Source organism: Bos javanicus, chromosome 11 (genome assembly GCF_032452875.1).
Source record: "Bos javanicus breed banteng chromosome 11, ARS-OSU_banteng_1.0, whole genome shotgun sequence".
Classification (NCBI taxonomy): Eukaryota; Metazoa; Chordata; class Mammalia; order Artiodactyla; family Bovidae; genus Bos; species Bos javanicus.
This window is the reverse complement of record NC_083878.1, coordinates 30032360-30055210: the sequence shown is the minus strand read 5'-3', so window position 1 is coordinate 30055210 and position 22851 is coordinate 30032360. Positions and strand designations below refer to the sequence as shown.

General features: G+C 35.0%; 1 protein-coding gene across 3 annotated transcripts in view; it reads left to right on the top strand.

The window, feature by feature from the left end:
* FBXO11 (F-box protein 11) overlaps positions 1–22851 on the top strand; it is a 112218-nt gene that overhangs the window by 88006 nt on the left and 1361 nt on the right. For all 3 annotated transcript variants that reach the window (XM_061432296.1, XM_061432295.1, XM_061432297.1), the window contains 18 exons: positions 486–615; positions 1868–1951; positions 2046–2178; positions 3268–3374; positions 3460–3571; positions 3653–3759; positions 3844–3981; positions 12583–12800; positions 14407–14492; positions 15342–15436; positions 16405–16527; positions 16612–16697; positions 17408–17484; positions 17580–17723; positions 20717–20827; positions 21587–21694; positions 22007–22115; positions 22684–22782. In XM_061432296.1, coding sequence (XP_061288280.1) covers positions 486–615; positions 1868–1951; positions 2046–2178; positions 3268–3374; positions 3460–3571; positions 3653–3759; positions 3844–3981; positions 12583–12800; positions 14407–14492; positions 15342–15436; positions 16405–16527; positions 16612–16697; positions 17408–17484; positions 17580–17723; positions 20717–20827; positions 21587–21694; positions 22007–22115; positions 22684–22782 — 2067 coding nt within the window. The remainder of the gene's footprint in view (positions 1–485; positions 616–1867; positions 1952–2045; positions 2179–3267; positions 3375–3459; positions 3572–3652; positions 3760–3843; positions 3982–12582; positions 12801–14406; positions 14493–15341; positions 15437–16404; positions 16528–16611; positions 16698–17407; positions 17485–17579; positions 17724–20716; positions 20828–21586; positions 21695–22006; positions 22116–22683; positions 22783–22851) is intronic.

Below are 22851 nucleotides of genomic sequence, written 5' to 3'. Positions count from 1 at the left end.
TTATGTATTTTACAGCAGCTATATGTATTACTTCTATGATACTAAAAATAAGGTACACTTTAAATTTAAGAAAGAAAATTATATTTGTGTTGGAAAGCAAAAAGGGAATGTTAAAAGGGCAGAAGAAGAAACATTTGTTTTGTACAAGAAATTATATAATAGTCAACTATCACTCCTAAGATTTGATGATTTGCGATCAGACATACATGAAACATCATTATTTAAAATAATCCTTTTAAATTATAATTGTGTGTGGCTTTTCTTTTCCTTTAACTAAACAATCAGATTTTAAAGAATTGATGCATTGTTTTAGGTGGACTACTTTACTTTTTATATGCAGTTATATTATTTTAGCCAAAAATTTTATTTTTACATTTACAATGCTGCTCTGTCATATTCTTATAAGTTTTTGAGGCCTCAAATAATTTTTGTAGTTGTTTAAAAAATATTTTATGAAGAAATCTTAAACCCCTTTCCCCCTCCAGGAAACGATTATACATGGAAGTATTTGAGTATACCCGCCCTATGATGCACCCTGAACCTGGCAAATTCTACCAGATTAATCCAGAAGAATATGAACACCCAAATCCATGGAAAGAGAGTTTCCAGCAGTTGGTATGAAGTATAAATGGAAAATACTGATCTTATATATATTTTAAATAAAAGTTTAAGTATATAATGTTTTATTATATTTATATATTTATAAATATATTTTTATAAAAGTTTCTTTTTTACAATTTAAATTCAAGTATAGGTTTCACGGGAATTTCCTGGTGGTCCAGCAGTTACGACTTCACACTTTCACTACTGAGGGCCGGGGTTCAATTCCTGGTCAGGAAACTAAGGTCCCAGAAGCCACGCAGCATGGCCAAAAAAAAAAGAATAGGTTTCTCAAGTCAGTACACATTTATCAGCCAGCAAAGGAATCAGCAGTTCTTTTCACTGCTGGCATATTTATTAATAATTTAAACAGTAGCCGTAAATTTAAACAGTAGTCGTAAGTATCAGTAGCCTGAGAGCAGTTATACTTTCTGTGGATCTCTTTCAACTTATATTTAAATTATTACTGTTGAGTAGTTATTTAGAGTTTCACGAAATTCCCTTGGTAGTCCAGTAGTCACATTTAGCTTCATTTTCATATGGTCCTTTATGAATAGTGAACTACTCAACTAGGGGTGATTTTGCTCCACAGGGGATATTTGGCAGTGTCTGGAGACATTTTTGGTTTTCACAACTGGAGAAGAGACTGCTTCTGATACCTGGTGGTCAGAGTCCAGTGAAAAGTGAAAGTCACTCAATCGTGTCTGGCTCTTTGCAACTCCATGGACTATGTAGCCCATGGAATTCTCCAGGCCAGAATACTGGAGTGGGTAGCCTTTCCCTTCTCCAGGGGATCTTCCCAACCTAGGGATCAAACCCAGGTCTCCTGCATTGCAGGCAGATTCTTTACCAGTTGAGCCACAACGGAAGCCCAAGAATACTGGAGTCGGTAGCCTATCCCTTCTCCAGCAGATCTCCCCGACCTAGGAATCGAACCCGGGTCTCCTGCATTGCAGGCAGATTCTTTACCAGCTGAGCCACAAGGGAAGCAGATGCTACTAAACATCCTACAATGCACAGAATAAGCCCCTACAAGAAAGAATCTGTTACAAACTATCAGTAGTGCTGAGGTTGAAAAACCATGTCCTTACTTGATATTACTGAGTCATAAACTGTTCCAGATTTTACATTGCAATATGCATCAGAAAATTAATTGGACTAATAATTATTTTTAAAAATTAAATTTAAAAACTCATGTAGTACTAAACTAAACTATAGTGTTTATACTAGTAGTCAGTTTTTTGTTTTTGTGTTTTTGATGTTTTAGTATAAAGGCGCACATGTAAAGCCAGGATTTGCTGAACATTTCTATAGTAACCCTGCAAGATACAAAGGAAGAGAAAACATGTTGGTATGTTTGATTTGTCTTTTTCTAAGATTTAAAATGATGATCTTACAGTTCTTTACTGACATGTTTTTGCGGGGGGGTTGTTTGTTTGTTTTAGTACTACGATACAATTGAAGATGCCCTTGGTGGGGTACAAGAAGCTCATTTTGATGGACTTATCTTTGTTCATTCTGGAATATATACTGATGAATGGATATATATTGAATCTCCAATCACCATGATTGGTGCAGGTATTTTGAAATGTGTTGTCATTAGAATTTTAATACTTTATTTATGTGGTGGATTTTTAAAAAATGCTGGTTACTTAAAATCCAGATGAACCTTGATAATATCTTAATTGTAGGAAAAAATTAGAAATGTCATGTATATTTTATATGATGGAAATGAAAACTTTAGAGTTCAGAAATTATAAATGTTTCCCTTGGGGGAATGTGTATAATTCTTGATGCCAGTAGTTTGTCCAACTGCTTTAATTAATAAGGAGAAAAAAATATCTGTTTTATCTTGTATTTGAAAATACAGAGGCTAATGTTTTTATTGCTGTGTTTTTAATGAAACGAAATGTGCTTTTAAAATACTTTCCATGCTGTTTCAAAGTTGTTTTTATGGTCACAGTTCTAAAAATAAATGGAATGTTTGTTGAGCACTGATCAGTTATTTGAAAATTTATGGGCTGTTTGATTTTTTTAAGGATACAGTAGTATAAGACCATTTTAAAATAGCGAGTAGTTGTTAACTAGTTAGTGAGATTTGCGTTTACTGCCCTTTCTTCTTCCCTCCCCTATTTCCACGTCAAAGAAGAGTGAGAGAGAGTATAGAAAAATTTTGCCTACTGATTTTCATTATTTTCCAAATCAAGACCAGTACTGAAAATAAGTTTAAATAAAGATTCTTTCTTTCTCTCCTTGCTCACCATCCCCTTCTTTCTTCTCTCTGAACGTTGTTTTCTGGTGCTACTGGTAGTGATTTGGTTTCCACAAGAAACCCACATTTTAATGCCATTGCATTTGGTATTGAATACTATTTGTAGCTGAGTCTATTAAAAGTATTATTATACATGAATTTGAGTTACAGTGATGCTCAAATAATGTCCGTGTTAAGTATGACAAGTTATCTATTTGATAAAATGAGTATTAGTCCTGTCTACCCAATTCTAATGTTCCTTTAAAGTTCCCTCTCCAAAAGAACTACCCAATTTAAAACTGTGAAAGGGTTCTATTGAATTATTAGTTTTATGGCAGAGTATTTTTACTGACTAAGAAAGTAATTTTTTGATCTGTCTCATGAAAGTAATATGCTTTAAAATATTTTCTTCATAGCACCTGGAAAAGTAGCAGACAAAGTTATAATTGAAAACACTAGAGATTCAACCTTTGTTTTTATGGAAGGTTCTGAAGATGCTTATGTTGGATACATGACAATAAGGGTAAGAAATTATAAATTTTTAAGTACCTATATGGAAATATTTAACGCTGTGGCTATTTATTTCAAACAAAATTTCTACTTTTCAGTTTAACCCTGATGACAAATCTGCTCAACACCACAATGCACATCACTGCTTAGAGATTACAGTAAATTGTAGCCCTATTATTGATCACTGTATTATCCGAAGTACATGCACAGGTTAGTGTTCCCATTATGTTTTATTATAAGCTAGTCATTGTGTTGCCCAATAGAATTTTAAATAAATTGTTTTTCTTACAGTTGGCTCTGCAGTATGTGTTAGTGGTCAAGGAGCATGTCCCACTATCAAGCACTGTAACATCAGTGACTGTGAAAATGTTGGACTTTATATAACAGATCATGCACAGGTATTTTTTAATTTTGTGGGGTTTTTCTTTTTCTGTTTTTTTTTTTAAACTGTACTAATGTTTATTTCTGGTTAATTGTTGTAGGGAATATATGAGGATAATGAAATTTCCAATAATGCTTTAGCTGGGATTTGGGTTAAAAATCATGGAAACCCAATTATTAGACGGAATCATATTCATCATGGACGTGACGTTGGTGTGTTCACATTTGATCATGGCATGGTAAGAACACTTATTCTTAATTTATCAGTTAAATTCCAAATTGCTGAATTGAAGAGTATAAGTCTAAAAGAAGATTAAAAATTGAAATGGGTATGCAATATCAATTCTGTAAATTCTTGAATCTAACATTACATACATGTAGAGAAGATGGAGTCCTTAGAGAATTGATACGATCTTTGGGGAGAGTAAGGTCTAATCCAGTAGTTCTCAAATGTAAGTATGAATAAAAATCACCCAGATACAATAAATCAGAATTTTTCAGGATGGCACCCAGTATATGCATTTTTAGTAAGCACCATAAGTTAGTTTAATGCAGGTTGCTTTTTGTTTGTTTTGTGCCATGCTGCACAGCTTATAGAATCTTAGTTCTCCAACAGGGACTGAACCTGGGCCCTCAGCAGTGAGAGCATGGTGTCCTAACGTAACCACTGGACTGCTAGGGGATTCCTAACACCTAGTTTTTGTTGAAGTAATTTTTTAAAATCCTAGGACAGCATTGGCAACATTTTTTGTTGTTGGATGTCCAGGATGGGAGTCCAGGATGGGAGAGGAGGTTGTAATGTGGTAACAAGGGCATGATGAAGTTTTATTGCAATTATGTGGTAATAATCAAACAATTTTGGAACATTGAACTGGGACGTAGAAAAATTGTCTATTAACAAAGGAAGTTTATTTTCAACTGTTTGTGCCTAAAACCCTAACACAGAACCCTTTTTTTGCCCACCACTTGTGGCATGTAACATCTTAATTCCCCTACCAGGTATCAAACCCATACTCCCTCAGTGGAAGTACGGAGTCTTAACCACTGGACCTCAAAGAAGTCTGCTAAACTCTGTTAAAACTGAAGTAGACCAGGAAGGAGTACCCTTTTGTTACATTCTGGTTAGATGTAAATAGTTTTATTAATAGACCCCCCAGTTCATTGTATTCCTGGGATAACTATAACCTGAGAAAAACAGTTCACTTAAAACTCATGCTGTATAGTTTGGGCCTGTAAATAAGAAAGCACAGTGGAGATGACCACTTGTCCTTCTCCAGCTAGAATTTAAAAGTTGACTTTTTTTTTTTTTGCAAATTGTAGTTCTTTTTTCCCAAGGAGTAGGAAAGAGGGGAGTTTGGAAATTGGAGGCTCTCAGCCACAGTCCATGGGGTCGCTAAGAGTCGGATACGACTGAGTGACTTCACTTTCACTTTTCACTTTCATGCATTGGAGAAGGAAATGCACCCCACTCCAGTGTTCTTGCCTGGAGAATCCCAGGGACGGCGGAGCCTGGTGGGCTGCCGTCTATGGGGTCGCACAGAGTCGGACATGACTGAAGCGACTTAGCAGCAGCAGCAGAAATATGGAGGCTATCAAAACATAAGACTCTTCAGAGAATTCATCCTGCCTGGGTTCAAAGCATAGCTTTGTGTAACCTTCAGCTCTTAACTTCTCGGAGCCTTGGACATGCACTAGCTCATTTATACAACACACATGGATTGGGTTCTGTGGTTGATGGCAATGATGGTCCTAATTTTTCACTCCTTCCTGTGGGCACACTCTTTGCTACATAATTTTGCAGTGTCCTCTCACTTTGCCCTTGACCCTGGGCTCAGCCATGCAACTTGCTTTGGTCAATTGGATGTTAGCAAACAAGATGCAGTCCAGAGCCTTGAATTGGGTATGTACCTCTGTCGTCACCGTGAGAACATGCCCAGGGTAGCCCGTTGGAAGATGAAAGATGTGTGAAGCAGATTCACATTACGGAAGCCAGCCTAGATCAGCTTTGTCCGGCTGGTCCCCAGCAAAAATCAGCAGTCACTTAGCCAACTCTCTGGTCAACTAGTTTACCCCTAGATGTCTGAGAACAAAATCCTTTTTTTGGCATAAGCTGAGCTTTGGGGCTTTTGTTGTGCAGAATTATTGAGTCAGTGCAGCTACCATTACATGCTAGCCATTTCTACAAGCACTGACTACAAAGTTATGTAAGAGGATAATAGTGCCTATGTTGAAAGACCTTTGATGATTAAATAATAGAATACATAAAAAGTGCTTGTCTATTAAATGCTTTCTGCTATTTAAAAAAAAAAAAAGTCTTAAGAATCTACCCCCTCTTAGAGGCCTGTGTTGGTAATATTTTTTTTCCCCCTAATTTTTTCTTTTTTTTTTTTTTAATCACACCCTACCTGCGGCCTGCAGAATCTTAGTTCCCCAACCAGAGATTAGATCCCTGCCCACTGCATTGGGAGAGCAAAGTCTTAACCCGTGGATCATGAGGGAAGCCCTAGCAATAATTCTTAAATGGAATTCTAAATGGAACTCATATTTTTGTAATGAAACTATACTATGCTAGTATTTATTTGCCTGTATTGCCTTTAGACTTTGCCCCAGAGTTACATATACAGTTTCAAGTATCATATTTATGCATGCCTCTGGTCTCATTCATAGATGATATGAGGCACCAAAATAACTTTAACCTGAGTAAATTTCCTCATTTTTAAAAGACCTAATGTTGATGGTCACTTACTAAAATTTATCAAATAGTATACTCTTCACACAGTCCCAGTACAGTTTACATTATATAGATTCAAGTTTATAAATTTTTAAAAAACAAATCTTGGGCGATCCTACAGATATAAATCTCATCAATCCTTAATGGAAATATATAAATTATATAGACTTATAAGGAAAAGATGGGAATAAAAGCATATCTTGGGCCTCTCATCTATTTTAGGATTGTGATACAATCCTTTAAAATCCTTTGGTAGAATGTTCTTTATTATTAAGGTGTTTTTTGTGTTGGTTTCCATGATTGGTAAAGTTTGACTTTGTTTTTTAATAGAACTTCAGAGAACATCAGAGTAAATATTTAAATTAGTTTCTGTACTGTTCTCTGAAATTGTCTTTCCTCTTCCTTGTCTATGACCTGCTTAGAATTTAAACTCCTATATTGGCAAGAATGAATGGTGAAAGAATTTCTGACATTTCTTTAAATCTTAATGTTTTAAAATATTACATGCCCTGTATAAAAGACATCCCTAGAATTTCAAAGGGTATGGTTCTAGAGTTTGTCATAATTAACTGCATGTTTAAACTTTTGAAAAATTATAAAAAATACTTTATATTTCAAACCTCTGTACTCCATCATTTGTATCCTTATTTTTCTTTAGTGCTTTATAACATTTCTATTCCTACAGTTATTGGTCTGTGTTTATATTTATTAACCTTCAGTCCTTTTATCACAGTTTTTCCATTCCTGATTTTATTTTGATTCATTCTTGGTATGGCTATTCTGTCATCTAGCCATTTTGATTTTGTTTATTTTTAAAAGAAAGGCTTATGGGTATTGTAGCTTGAATTCTTCCCACTTGAAAATGTCTACCCATTAACCTTTTAACTTTGCTGAGTATATAGTTTTTTATTTTCGTTCACTCAGAATTGCGTAGTCATTTTTGTATTTCTAGAACTGAGGGTGACTGAGGAGATCATTCTGGGTTTTTGTTTTTGTTTTTTCCTTTCTGATGGAGATTTGCTTTTCTACTTAAGTTATCCATGTGATTTTTTTGTTATATGTTAATAGTTTTTTTTTTTTTTTTTTTTTACTACTTTTCTGCTTCATATGTTCCTTTCTTTAGAAACTTAGTTATCTTCTCTATTACTTATGTTGTTCTATATTATTCCGTTCTTTTCCTTTGTTCTGTGCTGTGCTAAGTTGCTTCAGTCATGTGTGACTCTTGGCAGTCCCATGGACTGTAGCCTACCAGGCTCCTCTGTCTGTGGGATTCTCCATGCAAGAATACTGGAGTGGGTTGCAGTGCCCTCCTCCAGGGGACCTTCCCGACCCAGGGATCAAACCCACGTCTCTACGTCTTCTGCTTTGGCAGGCGGGTTCTTTACCACCAGCACCACCTGCGATTCTGTGTAATTTCCTCAAATCTGTGTCTTTTACTATGTCTACATATCTTTGTCTCTTTTTCTATTTTGTTTCCTGTATGGTTTTTATATCTGATTTTTTTAATGTGTTTTTGTTTTATGGAATCCTTCTTGCATACATAAAACTGGAGACAATATTGTAATGAATTTCCCATGTATCCACCCTCCGTATTCAAACTTTCAATTCATGGTCAGTTTTATTTCATCTGTACTTCCTCATACATTGCTTATTCTCTTCTTTATTCTGAATTATTTTGAAGCAAATCTCAGATATCATCGTCTCATCTGTAAACATTTCAGCATGTATCTTTCTTTTAAAGGTAGGATTCCTTCTTTTTCTTTTACATAACCACAGTGCCATTCTCACTCCTAAAATAATTTTTCAATCAACATCTACAGTTCCCCAATTCTTTGTGGTTTTTTGTTTTAATATTCAGTCTGTTGCAGAGTGTTATTTTCATAAAGTAAAATTAAAATACAGCAGTAGCAAATTGTTATAAAAATTTCAAGATACGTATTCTAAGTTTATGAATTTAACTCATGATAGATTGACAGGAGACAAAAACTATGTTGAAGTATGGTTTTCCTCTGCTCCTTTTTACTTTGGATAATCCTCTTTAGATAAAAAATGCAAGTTTTAGATAATAGAAGTTGTACATTAGTGTGTGTCTTCAGATTTTCTTCTTGTGCCTAAATTATTTCTATGAAAATATTACTGTGGGATTATTTCCTTCCTCTCCTGTGTTCTGTTCATGACACTAGATGTCACTACTTAGTAGATCATTGGTTATGCTTGCTTATTAAAACAGTTACTTGGGGAAACATACCTTGCTAAAGGTAGCTCTCACCTTTGTCTTCCTTATCCAGATATCACAGTATTAGGCAAGTGTTTGATAGAGTATAGTTTGGGATTGTAGACATTTATTTCAATGAAGATAACATATTTTTCTTTTTATTCATTCCTTTTATCTGGAGAGTTTAAGAGGAACTCTTGAATGCCTTTCATTCTGCCATCTTTAATAAAGACTTTCAATTCAAAAAATTTTAATGAAAAAATATTTAATCTCACCTTCTATTAATCAATGTTAATTTTTTTAGCTTGGTAGAATGATCATTTTTAAGGACATATATCAAAGATTCAGAAATGCTTGTGCTGAAAAGTTAACAAGCTTTTATTTTAGAATATAGAAGAAGCTGTTAGCAATCTGGTATCTTCTGGTAGGGAAATAAATCCTTTTATAATAAGGAATAGTCTGGGAAAATGTCTGTGCCCTTGGAGTTTTGTATATATATTAGAGCTTTCATGGTTTGCGTCTTAAAAGGCAAAGTAGAATTACGTTTACTACTTAGAGTCCATTACACCATTTTGCACTAAAGGCATTTCTTAACAAAATAGATGCATTTCATTAAAATGTATTTTAAAGCAAAATTACACTAACTGAATCCTTCAATTCATAACAGTAGGTTAGTTTTCTTATGATATTATAAAACTATGTGTGTCAATCAAATGTTGCCCTGACTGTAATAAAATCACAGTTGTAGCAATATAAGATTCTAAGAGCATGAAGAAGAAAAAATTTTCTTTCAAAAACTTTTTGCTACTTTCTTTTCTTGAAAGTTATCTTAAAACAAAAGATACAGATTATAACTCCCATCTTTGATAGAACTAGGAGACATTTTTAACCTTTAAATTACAGTGTGGTAAAATAAGCATGTGCCTATGATCATGGTAACCAGTTCAGATTAGAGCAGGTTCTAAAATTGCTTATATTCAGGAAGAACCTAATGTGAATACAAATATATTAAGAAGTGATTGAGGGGCCTCCCTGGTGGTCCAGTAGTTAGGAAACCACCTGCCAATGCAGGGGACACCATTTCCATCCGTAATCCAGGAAGATCCCACATGCCTTGGGGCAACGAAGCCCATGCGCCACAACTACTGAGCCCACACTCTAGAGCCTGCGAGCTGCAACTACAGAAGCCCACACACTCTAGAGCCTGTGCTCTGTAACAGGAAAAGCCACTGCAATAAGAAAGCCCACGTGCTGCAAGTAGAGAGTAGCCCCTGCTCACCATAACTTGAGAAAGCCCACACGCAGCAACAAAGACCCAGCACAGCCAAAAATTAAAAAAAAAAAAAGAAATGATTAGAAATTTCCTGGCAGTCAACTGGTTAGTACTCCAGGCTTTCACTGACAAGTGCATGGGATCTATCCCTGGTCTTCCGACAGGGAGTCCCTGCAAGCTGGGCCTCGCAGCCACCAAAAAAAAAAAAAGTGATTTAAACAACTAGTAGCAAGTTTAGGATAGAATTATCACTGGACGTCTAAGCAAAAGAGAACAAGATAATTGTAGAAGAGCAAAATCTCATCTTTCGTAATAGGAGATCAGCACATAATACCTAAAACTGCAAACTCAAGATAGTACGCATTTTCACTTAAAAATATGAAAGTCGGTCAAAAGAATTGAAAATAGGGACCTCTGGACAAGGGAAAATAAAGAAAGGGACTGCTGTTTGCCTTAGTAAACTTGTGGGTCCTAGTTGACTCTCCTAAGTGTGCAAAATCAAAACCTAAAGAAAACAAGTAATTCACTGGTGGTCTAGTGGATAGAATTATGCACTTTCACAGCTGAGGGCTTGGGTTCAGTCCTTGTTCAGGGAACTAAGATCCAGCAAGATGTGTGTATGGTGTTGCCAAAAAAGCAACCGTGCAGTTGAAAATTTTCTAGTAGATACACTGTAGCAAAGTATACTTGCAGTACTGTATGTTGTACTAGCACAGCTGGAACATGACAGTGTCCTGTCACTGGAATCTTCATAGAAGCCCAGTAAATAGCATACCTTTTCCTGCTGCATTGTGAGCAAATTAAGAAATCAAAGCTATGAAGTAGCATAAGGAGGTTAAAATATCAACTTCATTTCCCTTAAAGGTTAAATTGGAGGATATAACTTAGAATGAGAACTAAATGGGTCTGTTTAACTGAACCCTGGAATAAAATGCACTTAATCTACTTAGTCACAGGCAATGTTCATGGTATGGTAAAGAAGGTATATTCCCCTAAGGGCAGCTCACTTGAGGGAGAAAAAGAGTGAAGCTGAATTGAGCATACTCAGTTTATTCTTTCCCAAGTTTACCATTCAGGGTATATCATTCAACTCCTGACAGAAACAAGTTGAGCTCCCTTCTCAATGATGAAAACATCAAAATGTTGAATTGTTCCAAACTGACATTAATCTCTTTCAGTTTAATCTCTTTCACAACTGTTGTTTCTTTGATGCTCAGTTTTGCCATAATAGTCTGTATACACCTGGTGCTGATCCAATTTTTTTTTATATAAATCAAAGAAGAAAAAATTTTTTCATGTATTAAGGAACTATTTTTGATGCAATCCCCCAATTTTTTTAAAAAAAGAGTAAGTTTATAACCTATATGTTAACAGGTATAAGTTGTAAGTGATTTGTACTTTATTTGTGGGAAATGAAACTTGAAAACTACTTCTAAATGTTACTCTCAGACATTTTCTTAAAGAGTTAAATATGTAGTATATTAGAATACTCAGAATTACATCCTGTTTTAACCTCTACTAGATTTGGCAAAAAGTTTATCAAGTCATGTTTGAGTGCTTACCATGTGTGAAATCTTAAATAGATGCTCCAGAAGTTAGTAAAAGAGGCACCCTTTCTCTTCAGAAGCTTATAATTGGTAAAAATGGATATAACAAGTTAAGCACAAGATAGTACATGGAAGTAGCATAAGAAAATACTTAGTGTGAAAGGGAATTTAATGAGAGGGGAACACATTCAGTTTTTGAAGGGAGGTAGACAAGGAGTATGAAATGGCTTTCATACTCCTAGGAGTGCTGTCATTTAACTCTCTCATTTTTTCCTCTAACATTCAGTCTGACTGGGTCTTAGAATTTAAGATATCAGTATTACAGTAATGTTTATTATCTTTAGAAAATAAGTAACATATATCCATTGTAGAAAGTTTAAGAAATTTAGAGAAGCATAAAGGATACAATAAGCATGCATAATACCACTATTCATTTAATCACACTCTCATATTCTTGTTTTATCCTTCAGGTTTGTTTTTTGTTGTTGTTGTTTTGTTTGTTTTTTCAAATAAAATTGAGTCATATTGAATGTATATTATCTTAAAGTACAGTGTATACTGTTCTTTTCACTAAACATGATAGCATGTATAACATGAGCCTAGATCTTCACAACATTTTGAGTCAGTTCTCTCTTACTGTGCTAAGATGAACATTATTATGTCTTTTACTGTAGTCTCTGATTATGTCCTTTGGTCAGCTTTTTAATAGTTGATTTTTGGGGGACATTTTTAAGGTTTTCTTTAATACTTAAACCTTTTGTTGAATATGTATTCTTACTCGGTAATGGTATTTATTTGCGTTTATTGAATAAATCTTTCCCTGTTTTTCTTTCCTGGCTTTGAATATACTCACATTAATTAGAGGATTTAATTAATTCAAATTAATTAAACTGAAATGCTTAAAACATTTAAATGTTTATAATTTTAAATTTAGTATATATCTGTCTCTGTTTCATTCTTAACTCTTGAATGTTTCTAATACTTAATTTGGAGGTATACATTTAAAAGGTTTTTTAATGTCATTTCTTTTTGGAAAGTAGCCTTACCTTCAGGCTTAATTTCTGTATTTTCCAGGGTTACTTTGAAAGCTGCAACATACACAGAAACCGGATAGCAGGCTTTGAAGTAAAGGCTTATGCTAACCCCACAGTGGTTCGATGTGAAATTCATCATGGGCAGACTGGGGGAATATATGTTCATGAAAAAGGAAGAGGACAATTCATAGAGAATAAAATCTATGCAAACAACTTTGCAGGTGTATGGATTACCTCAAATAGTGACCCAACAATAAGGTATTTCTATATAATTATGGAAGAGAATTATATTTTCACTTTATGTTTTATGTTATAAAAAGAGTTAAGATACTTAGCTTTAACTCTATTTTTCCTAGACACCTGATTACTATAAGATAGATTTACCTAATAAAAGTCTGTGCATCTGAATGAACATAGCTATTGCATTTATTTTGCGGTGTTTTGTTTTTTATTAGTGATCTCATCCATGTAACCTCTATTTTTTATGAAAAATTGCAAATGCTGTGGTTTTCATTTTAAATTCATCAAACTTCATTATAGATGAGTAAATAGGGCTGTGATCTTCTCTTGGAATCTGAATGATCTGTCTTGTCCTTTTTCTTTCTGAGATCAGATAGTTAGGTTATTAATTATCTCTTAAGATATTTGGACAAAGAGACCAAGAATAACAAAAGAGTCAAAACTTTAAGCTGTCAGTTCCTGACACTCCCTCTGGCCACAGCAAGGAAACAAACAGATCCAGTCTTTTTTATTATTATGTATTTTATTTTTGGCTCTGCTGGGTCTTCGTTGGTGTACGTGGACTTTCTCTAGTGGCAGAGAGTGGAGTCTCCTCTCTAGTTGCAGTGTGTGGGCTTCTCGTTACAGTGGCTCCTCTTGTTTCAGAGCACAAGCTCTAGAGTGTGGGCTCAGTACTTGTGGCACATGGGCTTAGTTGCCCCACTGCTTGTGGAATCTTACAATGTCCCCTGCATTGGGAGGTGGATTTTTAACCACTGGACCACCAGGGGAATCCACAGATCCAGTCTTACAGGCATTGGCTAAGACTTGTAAAACAGAGCTATGATAATGAAATCAATGACCATGAATTATTTCTGTAAAATTGTTTTCCACTGGCTTTATGAAAGTTGATTGTGTGATTTCCATCTTAATTACTATTCAACAAATGCTTGTAGATGAGCTAAGAAAAGTTCTTTTAAATGGATTAGCTCCTCTTTTGTAAATTTTAATAAGTTGTGTTATTGTTTCCTTTGACCTCGCTTCTTGTGGGATCCTAGTTCTCTGACCAGAGATCAGACCTGGGCCCTCTGAAGTGGAAGTGTAGTGTCCTAACCACTGGACTGTCTGGGAGTTCCCTGAATTAGCACTTTTGAGGGGAATTTCTAAGAATGCTGCTACTGCTGCTGCTAAGTCACTTCAGTCGTGCCCAACTCTGTGCGACCCCACAGACGGCAGCCCACCAGGCTCCCCTGTCCCTGGGATTCTCCAGGCAAGAACACTGGAGTGGGTTGCCATTTCCTTCTCCAGTGCATGAAAGTGAAAGTGAAGTCGTTCAGTCATGTCTGACTCTGAGCGACCCCATGGACTGTAACCCACCAGGCTCCTCCGTCCATGGGATTCTCCAGGCAAGAAAGCTGGAGTGGGGTGCCAGCATCTCAAATACTAGATGGCTTTTCCAAAGCTTTAAGTCTTAGAATTAAAAGGAAATCATCTAGTTTCTCATTTCATAAATTAGGAAGCTGAGGCTCGTAGAAGTTAAATAATTTTCTAAGGTCACGTGAACATGGCTGGGCTTTTAATAAAACAAGCAAGCTTTTCTGAATAGATTCTTTTGTGTGTTTTTTATTTCCCCACATGATTATAGGGGGAATTCTATATTTAATGGAAATCAAGGTGGAGTTTACATCTTCGGTGATGGACGAGGCCTTATTGAAGGAAATGACATTTATGGTAAATGTATTTTGTTCTATAAAATTTTAGAACCTGGCCTGTGTTCCTGTCATTAGTAAATGGACCATTTTGAAACCTTCTGAATAGGAGAACTGATCTAGGTTCTTTAAATTCTCAATAAAGATTATTCTGTGACATTTATTCACTTAACAAACATTTACTGAGTATCTACGATGTATTAGGCACTGTTCTACATACTAGGGATGAAAATAAAACTAAGACCCTATTCTCACAGAGTATCTGCAGTTCCCTTAATTCACTCCATTGTTTAGCAATTTCTGTGGTAGTTTAATACACTTTGGTACTAATTAGAAAGGGAAAATACTCATTAAAACTTTTGAGGTATTAATTCAGCAAACAATTATTAGGTATCTGTGTGCTAGACACTGATATGTTCCTGGGTGTCCTCTTTTGCTAATACTTACTGGATAATACACATAATTTTACTGATTGCTAGGTACTTTTTTGAGTACCTTACTTGAATTAAGTCATATAATATTTACATCAACCCTGTGAAGTAGGCACTATTAAATATCCCCCACTTACTGGTCAGGAAACAAAGGTACAAAGAGGTTTAAGCAGCTTAATCAAAGTCACATAGGAAATAAGTCAAATTCCTGGGAGTCAAAACTTAACAGCCTGGCTCCAGCATCTCTGGTCGTAACCACTATTCTTAGACTGCCTGCAATCCTTCTGCATCTTCTTACACTCCTAGTTCCCTTAGTTTTGTTCTGAAATGTTCATGGATCATAAGTGTCTTTCTGAATATGACATATTTCACAGAATTGCGCTCTTACTATGTTCCATTAGGCTCCATATGTTGATATTGTAACTTTTATTTTTAAATAGGCAATGCATTAGCAGGAATTCAGATTAGGACAAACAGTTGTCCAATTGTTCGACATAACAAAATTCATGATGGCCAGCATGGTGGAATTTATGTGGTAAGTTAATAAATACAGTTCTAGAACTTCATGAATTAAAGTCGGGGTAGAAAAGAAAGAAAGTACAAAATTATGTCTACCTGTAAGTAGGCCATATTCAACTTTTTCTCTCTCCCAGTGTATGAATGATGTAATATTTTGTGTGTAGTGCTCTATAATTTTGTCAACTGACTAAATTTAAGCATAGGAGATACACCTTTTTATTGAAATATCTAATTATAATGGCAGTATGGGCTGAATGCATACAACAAATGGTTGGTAGTCTGAGTTATATTTGTTACACTAGAATTTGGCCAGTGTGATTACTGTATGAGTCTCTGAGATTTTCCAAAACTATTAATTAAAATCATAATATCACTGAGTATTAGTAATACTAGACTTGAATATTTTTATCTTCTGAAAAAGCCAGACATTTGACATGATGTTGAAACATAATTAAGCATCTTACAAAATTTAAAAACCTATGTATTAGTGTATTCGTCCTGTGTCTTCTGTCATCATAGTATCTGACACTGTTATTAGAGTAAGAAAATGTAGAGAATTTCAGAAAGGTCCTTGTGTGATGCCAGGTGTGAGTCTAATTTTTATTCCTAGTTCTAGAAATGTTCATGTCTTAAATCTTCTACTAAAAATAAAAATGTTAGTAACTTGAACCTTGTTTTGAACCAGTGATAGGTTGAAATAATTATTAACTTCCTAAGTGAGAGAACTTTGGTTTGTTTTATATCTTAGAATGAGATAAGAAAATCCAGTGCTACTATTCTTACCATAATAGATTTAAAAATACAAAAATACACAAAGGACAGTATAAAACCTTTGAGCTTAAACTCAGGTAAAGACTAGGTAAGAGAATGTTACCAGTTAGCTCTTTTTTTTTTTTTGGTCATAATTTGTCTCAAAAGGTAGACTATACTGTAAATTACTTGGCTTATACAAGATACCTATTATAGTCAATAACTTTTATTTAGCATGAGAAAGGACAAGGCGTAATAGAAGAGAATGAAGTCTATAGTAATACTCTGGCCGGAGTCTGGGTGACAACTGGCAGCACTCCAGTACTGAGAAGAAACAGGATACATAGTGGCAAGCAGGTAAGGTTATGTTTGACTTAGTATGGGAAATTATTGTTTTATAAACACATTTTTTAATTTGAAAAAAATCTTTATTAATTTTAGGTTGGTGTTTATTTTTATGACAATGGACATGGAGTACTAGAGGACAATGATATTTATAATCATATGTATTCAGGGGTTCAGATAAGGTAAATGTTTTCACATTTGGCTTTCTTCGGGGAGGGAATTGTGAGTGTGTAGGGTAAATAGAAAAAATTACCTAGTTATTAAGTGCTCAATTTTTATTCCTCCTTTTGTATGTGTGTTCATACTCTTGGCTTAAATTGTGTGTAAGTTTTGGCTGAATGGCACATATGCCGTAAGAGCTCATTTCCACTGTTGTGTCATCTGGTGTGACAGTCCTTATCAGCTATCAGTGTACTCTATCATATTGGAGAGTGGAAAGCTATGTAAAAATACTTGTAAGGTACCTACATGTCATAGGTACTTATTAAATGGGAGCTTCTGTTTTTATGCTCATTCTGCAAAATTATTAGGCTTTAAATCCTTCTTTCTTGTATTTTACCAGTTTTTGGAATTGCAGTAGTCCTGATCATATTTTATTTTACATATGAGGGGAGCATATAATAATAAATGTTACTTAATCTAACATCCTCAGTTTAGTTTACGTATTAGGAGACTCTGTAGTAATAATCTATAGCTAAGTCTGTTCTGTGGGAAGATAGAATTATGCAAAATTAAGCCCGTTTCCTCACTGACAGACTTCTCAGAGTATCTTGAAGGTGATGTTTAATTATGTTGTTAATTCTTAAAGTGATTATTGTGGGTTTTCTTACTGTTAACATGGGATGTGGGAGCAGAAGCAATGAGATGGCATTACTTTCTATTCTATCCATAGGACTGGAAGCAACCCCAAAATTAGGCGCAACAAAATCTGGGGAGGACAGAATGGTGGAATTCTAGTTTATAATTCTGGTATGTTTAATCTTTTACCCTTTTTTTTTTTTCAGTGATATTGTCTTTAGAAATATACTTTCTAAATAACATAACCTAAAATTTTCCATTTATAGGTCTAGGCTGTATAGAAGACAATGAAATATTTGACAATGCAATGGCTGGAGTCTGGATTAAGACAGATAGTAATCCTACACTAAGAAGAAATAAAATCCATGATGGAAGAGATGGTGGCATCTGTATATTTAATGGGGGTCGAGGTATTGTTGTTAAGTTTGCATTAGTTAAAAACCCAGTTTTCCATTATTCTTCCATATCTTTAATGATCAGTGACATTGCCAGTTAATGTCATTGTGAAGGAATCACGGTCGTTCTTATTAAATCTTGAGATGGCTTAGGAGGTTAGTGCCTAGAGTTAAAGGAGACATGTTTGCAGAATTTTCCTTCTCCTGTTATAGCTACTTTGTGCCGCTTTTTTAAGGCTTTTTTTGTAAGGCTTTTTTAAGGTAGCAGAATTTGTTTACACCCCCTCTCTGGGCTTTTTATTATCCAGAATAGTGATATGATTATAATAAATTTTAAAGTCAAGTTATAGAACTAGATGTGAAAAATTAATTGATCTGTAAATATATAAAAATGTCTGTAGTCAGTAAGTATTGCTTATTTGTACCTGTTCACAACCATCTTTGTTGGAGAATTGAATTATTGAAGCCAAGATGTGCTCAGTTTGGTATCCATAAATGTCAAATCAACTTTGCATTGAGGCAAAAGCTTACAGTCCCTGCCTCTTGCCAGTTCATTTTGTTCAGAGACTATCGAATGCAGATTATCACCATTCCTGAAATATCAGTAACCCAACATCATACATACCTTGTATAGAAGATTAGCTAGTAATTACTCTAACATAACAAGACTTAATCAACAAAATTTACTGCTACCACCAAGCAGCATGATTCCATCAATGATAAAGACTCTCAAGAAGCTTATAATCTAGTAGTTCAGTAAATGATGTAATCCTCTGATAGGATTCTTTATTAGATACAATGAGGAAACACAGTACAGAATTGTTGGTTTTATTTGTAAGGTGTTGGAAAAGGTTCTGGAGTAAAAGCACTCTTGAACTGTGTCTTGAAAAAATGAGTATTTACTGGTAAGATGAGGGGTAGGGGTTTGAAGCCCATTCTGGTATAGAAAGTAATTATTTCACTCTTTCATTTGTTCTAGTATATACTTACTAATTTGGAGAAGGCAATGGCACCCCACTCCAGTACTCTTGCCTGGCAAATCCCATGGACGGAGGAGCCTGGTGGGCTGCAGTCCATGGGGTCAGGAGTCGGACACGACTGAGTGACTTCACTTTTACTTTTCACTCTCATGCATTGGAGAAGGAAATGGGAACCCACTCCAGTATTCTTGCCTGGAGAATCCCAGGGACGGGGGAGCCTGATGGGCTGCCGTCTCTGGGGTCGCACAGAGTCGGACACAACTGAAGCGACTTACCAGTAGCATACTTATTAATTGAACATACCTGTGCCTAACACTGTGATACAGATACTGAAGATAAAATGGTGAATATAAAACAGTACTACATCCAGAAAGTTTATGGTCTAATGGAGTGGCACGTGGTAAGCTACAGTCTAAAAGGAAACAGTGGTTTAGTAAGGCAAGAGATCTGAAAGTTGAGGCTGGAACAGGGCCAGGGCCCAAATCGTTAAAGGTTTTATTTTTATATATGCAGTATAATGAAAAGGCTTTGTATGTATGTAGTAGTTTGGACTAGACCTTAGCAATAGTACTTGAGGAGCCTATAGTGGACATCTGCAAGATTAGAGGTAGGATCTTGGAATAGTCAGGCTTCTCCTGTGGCTTAGTGGTATAAAGAATCTACCTGCAGTGCACGAGTCAAGGAGACACGTGTTTGATACATGGGTCGAGAAGATCCCCTGGAGGAGGGCATGGCAACCCACTCCAGTATTCTTGCCTGGAGAATCCCATGGACAGAGGGGCCTGGTGGGCTACAGTCCGTGGGGTCACAAAGAGTTGGACACAACTGAAGTGACTTAGCACGCATGCACTCAGGCACTTGGAGTAGTCTTTTCTAGGAGAAAAGGAATTTACAGGTTAATACTTAACAATTACAGATAGATCAGATGTGTACAGAAATAAAAGCATTTCATGTCTTCAGGGAGCAGAGAAACACTAGTACATAACTAAATATGATTCAGTGTACATAAGTAGGTTTTATAGGAGTCATGTTAATACTTATTTAGTACTGTGTACTTTTACATGTATTAACTAATCCTCATAATAACCCTATTGTGGTAGGTACTATTATGCCTATTTTACTGATAAGGAAATTGAAATAAAGAGAAGTAATTTGCCCAGAGTTTGGAAGTGGCTAAGTCAGTATTTGAAGGCATGAAGTCTGATTCCTCAGTCTACTCTTAATCACTGTTATCATCCCAGAAGAGAGAATAATTAATTTGATAGAGGAAAACCAAAAACCTCCCAGAGGAAGTGACATTAAGAAGAAAGACTATGACACTGCAGAAAGAGGAAATAATATAAATCAAAGGCAAGAGATAAAAATGTATAGCATTTTTATTACTTTACTTTTTTACTTTTATTACTTTTACATTTTTTATTACTTACACATTACAAAGTGTAAGTAATGTAGTGAAACAAGAGGGGTAGGTTGGGGGAATATTTTGAAAGACTGTAAACAGCAAGTTAAATTTTAAACTTTATTCTGTAAGTTTTTTATATTGATAAAGGGATATGATAGAGTTGTAGGAAACTTGGGAAAACAATAGCAGAATAGAGACCAAAGTAAAGAAAACTGATCAAGGAATGCTGATAGTGGCTAGAAAGAATTGGGGCTTGAATCTAAAGCATGGAGAATGCAAAGATCCTAAAATACTTCAAAGGAATTAATTCAGCAGTGTTGAGTAAGAATCAGCTTTATGCCTTGTGCCTGGGCACTGGTGATGCAGTGGTAAGCTATACATGATCCTTGCAACCATGGGACTTCCAGTTTATTGGTTAGAATGGTTATCTGCTAATTTTAAAATTATTGTTTAAATTCTACTTTAAGTATTTGTGAATTACTAAACAAACTTTCAGTTGAAAAACTAGTCCTATGAATTTTATAGTCCAGTTAATAAGAAACTAAAAGAAAACCTAAATACCACCAAAAAGACAGTAAAATTTGCTATGTGGATTAGCCCTAACCTGGGGAAATATTTCATTATAGGTCTCCTTGAAGAAAATGATATTTTCAGGAATGCTCAAGCAGGTGTTCTAATCAGCACTAATAGTCATCCAGTCTTGAGGAAAAACAGAATATTTGATGGATTTGCTGCAGGTTTGTATTTTGTTACCTGTAGCTTGTTTGCTGTACATTAAATTGATTCTTGGTATATCATTGCTTAATAACTAAAGGTGTGCAGTGTGCTGTGGAAGTTGGCCGAATGCTTGTTTACAATTGCTTTTAAGAGCACCTAATCCAAGTTTTGGATTCAGTCCATGAGGTTGCAGAGTTGGACATGACTTAGTGACTGAGCTCACACAGTCCCAAGTTTTGGATTCTTCTACTCTAAGCCAAACTTACAATATTGTTCTTGTAGTTCAGTAGTAATTAAGAATCATTAATTGGATAGAGTAACTACTGGCTACCATTAGGAATAAAGATAAAATGCAAGCCCTCTGGCCTCACAAATAATGTTTTTTTAAAGATATTGGTAAGTAAAATTCAAGTATTATGCATATATTTCAACGTTTTGCCAGTAAAGACAATTTCTCTTTAATTCCAAATAACCATCTAGCTCCTTCCTACACATATTTCTGGGTCCTATCTTCTTAGTTGGAGAGAAATTTTAAAATAATGTCATTATCAATAAAGTAGAGTATGAACCATCTGTATTATTCCTTCCTTAGCAGGGGTAGAGAACTAAGTGATTCAAATAAGCTTCTCTTTTTTAGATGTTAGGAACTGATACACAGTTTACTACATTTAACATACTTTTTATATAAAAGAACTATTTTACTACATTTGCTATATTTCAGGTTTCTTTTAAGAAACTATATAAAGTGATGCATCTGCTGTTTGTAAATTTTGCTTCAGGTATTGAAATCACAAATCATGCAACTGCAACACTAGAAGGCAATCAAATTTTTAACAACCGATTTGGAGGCTTATTTTTAGCATCTGGTGTTAATGTGACAATGAAAGGTATGTTGGAATCTTGTGTTCTGCCTATAAGTACACTAAATATGCCATGAGAAGATAATCAGAAGTCATTGCTATCCAATAATTTAATTCCTTCTGTCACTGTACAGTAGTTAACCAGCAACTCAAGAGATGTATTCTGAAAGAGTTTTGTTTCAACTTATTCTAAATAGTTGGGAGTACCTTATACAAGGAAAACTCATTTCTATCCCTAGCCAGTTTTTTTTTACTTCATTGATTAGCCTCTTTTAAAGCTCTTAAACTCTTATCTTACGTCTTCATACTATACAATATTACTTTTTTCTTTTATTACAGATAACAAAATAATGAACAATCAAGACGCCATAGAAAAGGCTGTTAGTAGAGGCCAGTGTTTATATAAAATATCAAGTTATACCAGCTATCCCATGCATGATTTCTACAGGTATATTTCTCAGTTATTTGTCTTAAAAAAGGAGAGGTACCAAGGTTTTCTCTCCTTAACTGACAAGAACTCAACATTTTTAGCTTTCCCTTAAGTATATGAGCTAAAAGAAAGTAAACTGGGTATTTGCTAATAGAATGTAACTGAAAATTATTAGCTGTCCACATTAAGTTGTGATCGGTCTTCTTGGAGGATCCTGTGTTTGAGACCATAAAATGTGGGAAAATGTAGTACTGTACTAACTATAGATACCACTGAAAATGTAAAACATTTATATTGTTTTCCTAGACTGTCATTAAGTATTCCTTATATCCTAGCTAACATGAGTGGTTTTAATTCCCCTCTCCCCCATATTGATTCAATAAAGGTAGCTACTTGTTTTCCTTGGGAGACACAAAATAGGAAAATGCTATATTCCATTGAAGTCTCTTTTCAGAACTAGACTAGAACCACAAAAAAAAATTTGGTCCTCTTAAAAGCCAAAGGTCATAGGGTAATATATAACAGATTGCAGTATTCTGAATAAATAAGATGATGGAGGAAAATAATGTAAGCTTTTGTTTTGTAGATGTCACACTTGTAACACCACAGATCGAAACGCCATATGTGTGAACTGCATTAAGAAGTGCCATCAGGGACATGACGTAGAATTTATTAGACATGATAGGTATGTATGTAGCACACTTGCTGTATTACTCAATTGTTTTCCTCTCCTCACTTTCCTAATCTTTGGGTT